Source organism: Callorhinus ursinus, unplaced genomic scaffold, assembly GCF_003265705.2.
Source record: "Callorhinus ursinus isolate GAN/ISIS: 27379988/994484 unplaced genomic scaffold, GSC_fseal_2.0 scaffold68, whole genome shotgun sequence".
Taxonomy (NCBI): Eukaryota; Metazoa; Chordata; class Mammalia; order Carnivora; family Otariidae; genus Callorhinus; species Callorhinus ursinus.
In genome coordinates, this window is record NW_027397130.1 from 1,702,786 (window position 1) to 1,712,001 (window position 9,216).

At 64.5% G+C, this 9,216-nt stretch overlaps 1 protein-coding gene across 5 annotated transcripts in view; it reads left to right on the forward strand.

Annotated features, from left to right (window-relative positions):
- The first annotated feature begins 224 nt into the window (after positions 1–224).
- AATK (apoptosis associated tyrosine kinase) overlaps positions 225–9,216 on the forward strand; it is a 27,291-nt gene continuing 18,299 nt past the window's right edge. For all 5 annotated transcript variants that reach the window (XM_073886105.1, XM_073886104.1, XM_025859779.2 and 2 more), the window contains exon 1: positions 225–413. In XM_073886105.1, coding sequence (XP_073742206.1) covers positions 353–413 — 61 coding nt within the window. In that variant the 5' untranslated portion in view covers positions 225–352. The remainder of the gene's footprint in view (positions 414–9,216) is intronic.

Below are 9,216 nucleotides of genomic sequence, written 5' to 3' on the forward strand. Positions count from 1 at the left end.
GGGCCTCCCAGCCTGCCTCCCACCCTCAGCCAGCCTCACCTCTGTACGCGTGGCAGAGTCTGGGGAAGAATATGAGGGAACCCAGGTGCAGGCGGCCTCGGGACCCGCGCGTCCACGGGGCCCGGCCTGCCTCTCGCATGGGAACGGGCGCCGGCATCACGGCCGCCCGAAGCCTCCCCGCCCCCGGCGGAGGAAGCGGCAGAGGAAGCGAGGGCAGGGGAGGCTGGGCCCGAGCCAGTCCCCAGGCGGCCTGTCTGGGCCGTGTCCACGCCAAGCCCCCTGGCTTCCTCCGCCGGGACCCGGGGCTGAGGCAGGGCGCCTGGGTGCCCGGAGTGGGGTGGGGGGTCTCCGGATGGTCACCCTGGGGTTAGACCAGCAGTCGGAGCCACGTGGGAGCGGCTGCCCAGAGCTGGGTACGTGGGGGTTTCTGGGAGGATGTGGGCCGCTGTCCCCACCTCCGGCCCCGGGGGGGTCGGGGGCTTGTCGTCACAAGGCTGTGGCCCCGGCTCTGGTCCCGACTCTGGTCCCGGCCGTGGCCCCGGCGGAGGAAGTGGCAGGACAGAAATGGGCAGGGCTGGTGCAATGGCTGGTTCTGGGCAGCCTAGGGATCACTCACCTGTCACAGGGCGTGTGGGGCGCGGCAGTGGGTCCCGGCGCCTGGGCGGGCGGGCAGGGCCCCACAGGTCACCTCTCACAGCGGGATGCGGCCGGGTCTGGTCTTGCTCACCCCTGGCAAGGGTGTGCTGTGCCCCCTCCTTCCCCACAAGGAGGGGGCCGCGCAGCTGCCGCCCACCTGCTGGCCTGGGCACGTGGCCTCAGACAGCCCCAACAGCTGGCCTGGGGCTGGCCAGGGAGACAACCTGCCCATCCGTGTCAGCCAGGCTGGGAGCAGGGGAGCTGGGCCCCCAGACCTGGCCTCTCCCGACGTCTCTCCGGTGTTGAGGCTGGCGTGGGAGACGGGCAGCAGGATGGTGCTGAGGACACTGTCCTGCATCGAGGAATCCTCGCTGGGTGTCCAGCTCCGGGGAGGGTCCCGCAGGGCTTCACGCCCTGTTCCCACCACACTAAAGTTCTTAATGATTTTGAACAAGGGGCCCTGGCACTCCGTTTTGCACGGGGCCTGGCAGATTCTGCAGTCAGTGCTGCTCGGGGCCACTGGTCAGCCTCAGGCCCCAGCTGGGAGGGTCCAGGGCAGGGGCCACCTGTAGAGGGATGCAGTGACTTTGAAATGCTGGGCACCTGCGCTGGCTGCCCGGGGCTCTGGAGCCGCCTGTGGTGCCCCCGGGCTCTGCTCGCGGGGAGACCCGCCGGGGATACTCTCCAGCCCCGGGAAGAAGGGATTCGACTTCTGTGGGGATGCTGTACTCAGTGCCTCTCCTGCTCTTGTTCAGCCTCACGCAGACAGCGCTGGTGGGCGCTGGTGGGCGCTTGTGGGGCTGTGTGTCGCGTGCCTCGCTCACTTGCGGACACTTCCCTGGGGACAGCGCCGTGCGTTCGCCGGCCCCGCTGTGGCCAGTCGTTGCCTTCCGTCCCCCACTCCTCTTTGACCGTTTCGTTAGATATGATCCACATTCCAAAGGACTCACCCCTTCAAAGCGTGTACTTCAGTGGGGTTTATCATGGTCACGGAGTTGTGCAACTGTCACCACCAATTTTAGAACACTGTGTCCCCGAGGACAAACCCATGCGCCTTGCCAGTCCCGCTCCATTCCCTGCCCCCCCGGCTCATGCAGGCATGGAGGGGTCGCCCCACAAGGACATGTCACAGCAGCAAACCGTGCAGCATGGGTCTTCGTTGTCTCCCCGGGTTCGTGTGTCGGGGCTTACTCCCAGCACTCGGTGTCCCGCTTCCTCACCGTGGCCGATCCGGGGCGCGGCTGCCCGACTGCCCGGCGCCTGCCCACCCCCCCCCCCCCCCGGTCCCGGTGGAGATCTCTTCCGTGAATGCTCCTCTGAGCCTCTCCCTTATCACCTTGGGGGGTAATCTGTGTATTCTGGGACCAAGCCCTCAAGCAAGTACGGTGTCGTGGCCGCAGAGAGTGCCGGCACGGGTGGCGCGTCTTTCCCAGGTCCGAGCTCCGTGGCGCCACGCTGGTGGCTGGATGGGCCACAGTGGGAGATGGCATGGCAGGAGCCAGCCAACACGACTCATCAAGCCCTTCCCTTCCTCTCTTTCTCGTTTCCAGCATTTGGGCCATCTTGTTTGTTCTGGGGAGAAGCCTGAAGAAGCCCCCCACCCCCACCCCCCTGAGAGGCAGCTTCTGCCCCGAGCTCTGGGTTGGCACTCGGGTCCTCAAGGCCACTTAGCCTTGGAGGCGGCTGTCCCGGCCCCTCGGTGGGGCCTGCTCTGGGCAGGCAGAGCTTGGCTCCTTTTGCCAGGCCCCCAGGCACATTCCTGCCTGAGGCTGAGGCCACCCCTGGCCTGGGCAATGCTCCTGCCACCTCCCTTCCCCAGCCGGCTTCACCCCAACTCTGCCCCACGTGGGGTCCAGGCAGAAACTTGGTACCAAGGATGGCAGGAAATCGGTGGCTGGGGCGAGTCTGAGCCTGGTGGCCCCTTGGTCTCTACCAAGCTGCTGTCCCCCAGTGCCCCCCGCCCTGGCCACGCTCAAGGGAGGGACTCATTTATCCAGCTCGGGTCCCTCGGGGTGACCTGGTGTCCAGCACGTGTCAGGGCAGGTCTCCAGGTGAACAAAATGGTCAGGACTGTCACCCACAGGCCCCCAGGGGTCCCCGGGCATGCATGTCTTGCAAGGACAGGTGGACGAGGCTGGGGGCCGAGTGGGAGGGGCCTTCGTGCAGAGGGGCCCTTGTGCCAGTCAGGGGGGAATGTGAGGCAGCACCCGCGTTACCCGCGCTCACCCAGAGCCCCCCAAGCCCCCCACCCCAGGACCAGCCACAGGGGGGCGGTCCCCATAGTGCGGGGCGTCTCTGGTGCCACTGGTGGTGGCCAGGCCTGGGCTTTCTCATGTGTCACTGGACAGTGTGGAGATTGCAGAACTTCCTTCCGTCTCTGTGTTTGTGACAAGCTGGCCCGACGCGGGGCGGGGCCGGGGCAGCTGCTCACCTGGCCCTGTGGTGGGTCCTGGGGCGGGATCCCGACGGAGCCCCTGGGGCTGGCGCACCCCCAGACGGCCAGTGTGTGCTGCCGAGAGCGTGTGTGCGTGTCTGGGTTTGCAAGTCCCTGTGAGCATGTCTGTGCCCACGCAGGTGGTTGAGTGTGAGGACGTAGAAATGTGTGGTGGGTGTGCATGGGTGAGAGTGTGAACACGTGTAAACGCGTGCATGTGAGCAAACGTACGTGCATCTGTGCGTCAGTGTGCGTGTGTGCGTCCCCCTCCCCCATTCTCTGGAAAGAAGGCCCTAGGCCCCCTTGGTGCCCCCTGCCCCTGGGGAGTTACAGCCCGAGGGTCCCCTTCGTGGGCTCTGGGCAGGTTTCAGGTCCTGACCCACACTGACAGTGGGCAGGGGGGCTGACACCGGCCGCGCCAACTGCCCAGCCGCCCCGGCATGTGGTCCGGGCTCCGGGAAGGAGCCCTCCAGGTGAGCGGCTGCCGTGACCCCACGTGGCCCACGGCCGCAGCCGCGCCAGCCGACCCTGTGCACCCGGCGGGGTGGCCCGGCCGGGCCTTTGAGCTGCGTGTTCACGTCAGGGGGCTGGCGGGCTCCGGCTCCCGCCTCAGCTGGCCCTCCGCGCCCTGGGACCCTCCGCGTGCCCTCTCTCGGAGGAGGCAGTGCCTTCGCCTCTCATCCCCAGCCCCTCTGTCTTTCCAGATCACCCGCTCCCCAACAACCGCCGGCCTTGGGCCTGCACGCCTCCGGCGCCCTCTGTCCTGCACGCAGCAGGCGGCGCCCTGGTCCGTCTGGCACGTGCGGAGACCGGGGCTCGGGGCTGAGGAGGAGTGGAAGGTTCTGGGGTGGGGGCAGTGGGGCACAGTCTCCTCACCCAGACGCCCCCCGTGGGCCTCTCTGCCCTGCTGGGGGGTGGCGCCCGGGCCTCTGCGGAGTTGGGGTCCTGCTGCGCCCCGGCCCAGAGTCGGGTTCGGAGGTGGGGAGGGTGGACCTCATTCCCCACCTGGCTGTGGTCAGATGAGCCTGGCGGCTGACCGCGCCGGTTCTGGATGCAGCGCCAGCTCTTGGGGAAGTGGCATGAGTCCTGCAGGTGTGGCTTTCACCATGGGAGGCCAGGGGGCCGGGAGGGAGGTGGGCGTGCTGGGGCCTGGGGGCCGGGAGGCCGGGGCGTCTGGCCCCGCGTGTGTGGGCACGTGTGCTCCGGCCGCCGCTCCCACCCCCGCACCGGAGCCTCCCTCACAGACAAGTTAGGGCTCCGTTTCAGTCCCCGGTCTGTCCTTTCATTCATCGGGCTGGCCTCTGAGGTTTGGGGGAAGGGAGGAAGCAGAGGGGCCTGGGTCCCGCGAGCGAGGCGCCCGGCCACACAAGTGCGAAGACCCGGTGGAGGGTCCCGGAGTCCTGCTCGGGACTCCCTTCCTCTTGGAAGCAACTTCTAGGTCTGGGTCCACAGACAAACCTTTGTGGAGAGCCTCTGCCCCCCAGGCCCCCCAGCCCCAGCTCTGCCCGCAGCATGGCCTCCCTCCTGTTTGCCCCCCACCCCGCCCTGGGAACCCCACAATCCTGACGAGTCCTGCTGCTTATTCCGTCCAGGGGCTGGGAGGTGAGGGCGTCAGAGGCCTCTGACGGACCGCCACCCTGAGTGCTGTTTGCGGGCCTCATCCTGTTAACTCAGCAGAACGCCCTCCCGGCTGAGGTTCCTTCCTGTGCAGGACCCCGTTTGCGTCACCAGGCGGGCACGGGGGCAGGTGGACTGGTGCCAGGGTGTCCTCAGATGCCAGGCCGAGGCCCCACCCCAGGCCCGCGGCTGACCCTGGGGCCTGAGTCCCCGTGGGCTGGGCGGCTGGGTGCCTCCCAGAAGGAGCCCAGGGCTCACCGACTGGGCCGTGCTGGGGGCCCCCACTGGAGGAGTGAGTTCCCTGTGGTGTGGGCAGCTGGGCTGTCTGGCCCCGATGGGCAGGAGTCGCTACTGTGGACGTGACCCCTGTCCCAGGAGGGTTTGGGCAGCTCCCTGAGGGGACGGGGTGGGACGGGAGGCTCTGGGCACCTGGCGGCAGGGGAGTGAGCCAGCTGTTGGGAGCCCTGGGGGCGGGCAGGGCTGGCCCTTCCCTGACCTGACCTCCACCGTGCCCGAGTGCTCACTTCACGCCTTCTTAAGTGGAAGCGAAACTCGCAGAACATAAAGTGAACCATGTCAGAGCAAACAATGGGGCATTCAGTGCCTTCCCCGTTCCAGAACATTCTCCTCACCCCATAAAGACCCAGTGTGCTGCGCACAGCCCTCCCCACCCCCAGCCCCGGGCAGCCGTGCACTGGCCGGCTCTGGACGCCCCACACCAGTGTGGCCGCGTGGCGTGGCCCAGAGCGGCCGCCACTTCCCCGCGGTGTCACTCGTGGAGGACGCAGCTTCCCGCTGTCCACATCCTTTGCCACACTTACTTCCCATCACAAAAAGCATGGCCATCTTAGTGGGTCAGATTGCTTGCTTCTTGTTCAGAGCGGCCGCCGGGCGGACAGCAGGGTGGGGCCCCTCCGGAGGGCCCTAGGGGAACCGAGGCCCCTGGCGTTGAGGCTGGAGGGGTTGCCCGGCCCTGCCCTCGCTCCGTCAGAGCGGTTCCTGAGCGTTGTGTGTCTCAGGTCCCCCCGGGATGCCCCCTCAGGCGGAAGGGACGGCGAGGGGAATGGCCAGGCTGTGGACTAGTGGGGGTCCGTGTGGAGGCCTCGGAGGGGGCGTTGGGGGGGTGGTGCTTTTGAAGATGGCTCTGGTCCTGGGTGAGGAAGGGCCTGGCAGCTCCAGACCCCCGAAGTTTGGGCAGGGTCCTGGCCGTGCTGGTGGTGGTCGGTGGCTTGGGCAGGACTCGATGAGCGGAGAGGGAGGAAGTCTGGGGGCAGTTGGGGTGTCTGGTTCGGGGAGTGGCCGGGCACGGGTCCAGGGAGCAGGTTTGTGATGCCCAGGTCCACCGGAGGGAAGGGCCAGGCCCGGGTGACTGTGGGGGTCTGGAGCCCGGGAGGAAGTGCTGGGGCCACGATGGGGTCAGGAAGGGGGTGGCGGCCCAGCCTGGGCCCACTCGGGGCTGAGGAGGAGGGTCCAGGTCAGGGCAGCGAGATGGGTGCTGACGCTGAGAGGGGCGTCTGTCCCAGGACTGCCCAGCACACTGTCCTTTCGGCGCTCTGGAGACAGGGCCAAGATTCAAGTCCCCGGGGTGGTTGGAGCCAGGATCGCCGCCCCTTCTCCTGCCTGGGCAAGGCCACCTCCACCTTCCATCTGTGTCCCCATCACGTCCCTGGGGAGAGCTCACCGACCTCCGGCTAGGTGACTCCCCGGGGTGGGGCTTGAGTGGGGGGCGCGGGGTGGACCCCAAGACCCGCTGATGCCAGGGCCTTATTCTGCACGTGCTGGGGCCGTGGGGGGTCTTAAAAATGGAACGATGGGATTGAGAGTGAGCGATAATTACGTAAAATTATACACGTTTGATTCTAGACGGACTGCATGCTTATGGTAGGAGATACAAACTGCAGACAACTAGAAGGAACTCTGCCTTCCAAACAAGCATCTTCGTAATTTGAGAGCTTTTCTTCCAGGTGGTTTTTTGTTTGTTTGTTTGTTAACATAGTTGTGACCCGGATTTATAAAAGCTTCTGCGTCCTGCCTCTTGGTTTCAGCTTTATCGAGGTAGAACTGAAACAGAGTAAACTCTGCATGGTCTTTTTTTTTTTTTTTTAAGAGAAAAACTTTGAGAGGGGGTTTGAGCGGGGGGGGGGGGGGGGCAGAGGGGGAGAGAATCTCAATCAGACTCTGTGCCGAGTGTGGAGCCCGCTGTGGGGCTCGATCTCATGACCCCAAGATCATGACCTGAGCTGAAATCCGGAGTCGGACGCTCAAGCAACTGCACCACCCAGGCGCTCCTAAACTGTGCATTTTTGAAGTATGCCCTTTGAGAGGCCTCATGCGTGTGTTTGGGGGACCCCCGAGCCTGTGGCCCCACAGTCACGTAACTAACACCTCGTGCCCAAACGTGTCCTCGAGGCCTTGCTGCTTCTAAGTAGCGTGACGTTGAGCTTTCCTGGTTTAAAACTTCTTCAATTCACTTTTTATGGTTTTCTTTGCGGGTATACCAGTGTTTTTTGTAATCCTTCCTTTTTTGGGGGACCGTTTGGGCTGTTTTTTGTTATAAACGTCACCGCAATGAACATCTGTGGGAGACATGCTTCCATCTGCACTGGTAACGCACTCATTCCCGGGTTCGCTTTTGTTCTGGGTTTCTGTGTCCTCCTGTCAGTCTCTTGGTGTAAATTCCCAGACGAGGGATCACTCGGCCAACGGGAGGGCCGACCCCAAGGGGCAGCTCTGCGGACAGCTCTCCTGCTTTCCCGTTGCTGCTGGGATGTGCGCACAGGGGACCTGGCAGCGGGGTCTGGAGCGCGGGCTGTGGCCGGGGACGCCCTCCCTCTGGAAGCCAACGTGGCGTTTTGGGTCGCGCTCCTTTGATTATGGACGAGGCTGAAACTCTTCTTGTGGGCTTTGCTTAGTTGGCTTGTTTATGGTGGGGGGGGGGTCTCTTAAGGGGCTTTTCTTATTTTTTGCTTATTGTGGGCCCTCTGTAGTCAAGACACCAGTCTTTTGATGTCTGTTCTGTAAATCCTTTTTCTCGGTGTGCTATTTCCCTTTCATCTGGGGCTTGTGTGGAACACACGTTTTTATGGAGCCAAACCCACGATATTTTGTGATTTGAGCGTAAACATTCTTCTCCAGGAACCTGCTGTCTACCTGTTCCCCTCCGTGCTGCTATAATTTGACTTCACCGTCCGTCTGAGGTTACCCTGGTGTGTGGTGAGGCTGCTGACCCCTGCACGGCCCCTCGCTGCCGCCGGGCCAGCCTGGCTCTCGGCGGCTCGTTCAGCCCCTGGCGTCCCGCGTCTTCCTGGTGACACCCAGTCGCTTTTAACGATCGCAGATTTCTCACGTGTGATCAGCTCCAGGCCAGGGCCCGCCCTCTGCTCGGTTTGGCTTCCTTCACTTGAGTAGAGCTTCATCCCCATAGGGTCACAGGACAGGTGCTTGGAGAGGGAGCGGGGAGGGGATGACCCCGTCATGTGACAGCCCCGCCCGGACGCCACTTACCTGATGGCAGACACCAGTCACATTTTGCATTTATGGGAGGCCCAGCCCTGCACCTGGTTCTGTTCTGAACTGTGCTCTGCACCCTTCTCCCACCCACCTCCCCGGAGACGCTCTGTCCCCTTTGCAACCTGGAAGGGAGAGCTCGGTACACAGCAGGTGCCCAATAAGTGTGAGGTGCTGTACCTAAACGTGGCCGTGCGGCTTTACAGAGCGCTGTACCTCCTCTGGAAATGACCGGCCGGCCGCAGCACTCGGGCCACCCGGCCGGGGAGGAGGTATCCCATTCTGGTGCGGACAGCGGCTGCCGGGCCTGCGCCGTCCCCGTCACGGTCTGCACTGCTTCCGCGGGGGGTACAAGCAAGACAGGGTCCCCTGCTGCAAATCGTCCCCACGCAAGCACAGCTGCGGAGGCAGGACCTGGGACGGAGCGTGGCTGGGAACACTGGGTGGTTCTGGGCGGTTCTGCTGGGCCGAGTGAGGACCCGGTTCGCGGTGGGGGGATGCTGGGGAGCGCTTGTGGGGAGGCGGCTCCCCCCCCCCCCCCCCGGTGCTTGCAGCGTGCTCCTCAGCTTTTGCTGTTACTTCTCACGTGTGTTTAATTTCACGAATGTGTTGGCGTTTACAACTTGTGTTTTTGCACAAAGGAGCTGCACTCTGGCCCCTTCTGTGTGGATTCCTCTGATTCCAGCAGAAGCCTCATAACAATGGAAAAGAACCCTTCTTATGCCTGAAGTGGGACCCGCCCGGACTGTGAGGCTCTGGGGGTGCAGGGGTGAGCTCTAGCTGCTCCTTCCAGGACGCCCCCATGGGGTTTTCCTTCAGAAACCCCCGGCCCGGCCCCCCTGCCTCCTACAGCTGCCCCGTGGGCTACAGTGGGTTTGGGCCCACTTCAAGGGGTTTGGGTCCAGGGTGCCTGAGGCTGAGGCTGGAGGCCAGGGGCAGAGGCTGAGAGTGGAAGCTGAGGCTGGAGGCCAAGGTCAGAGGCTGAGGCTGGAGGCCAAGGCAGAGGCCAAGGGGGGAGGCTG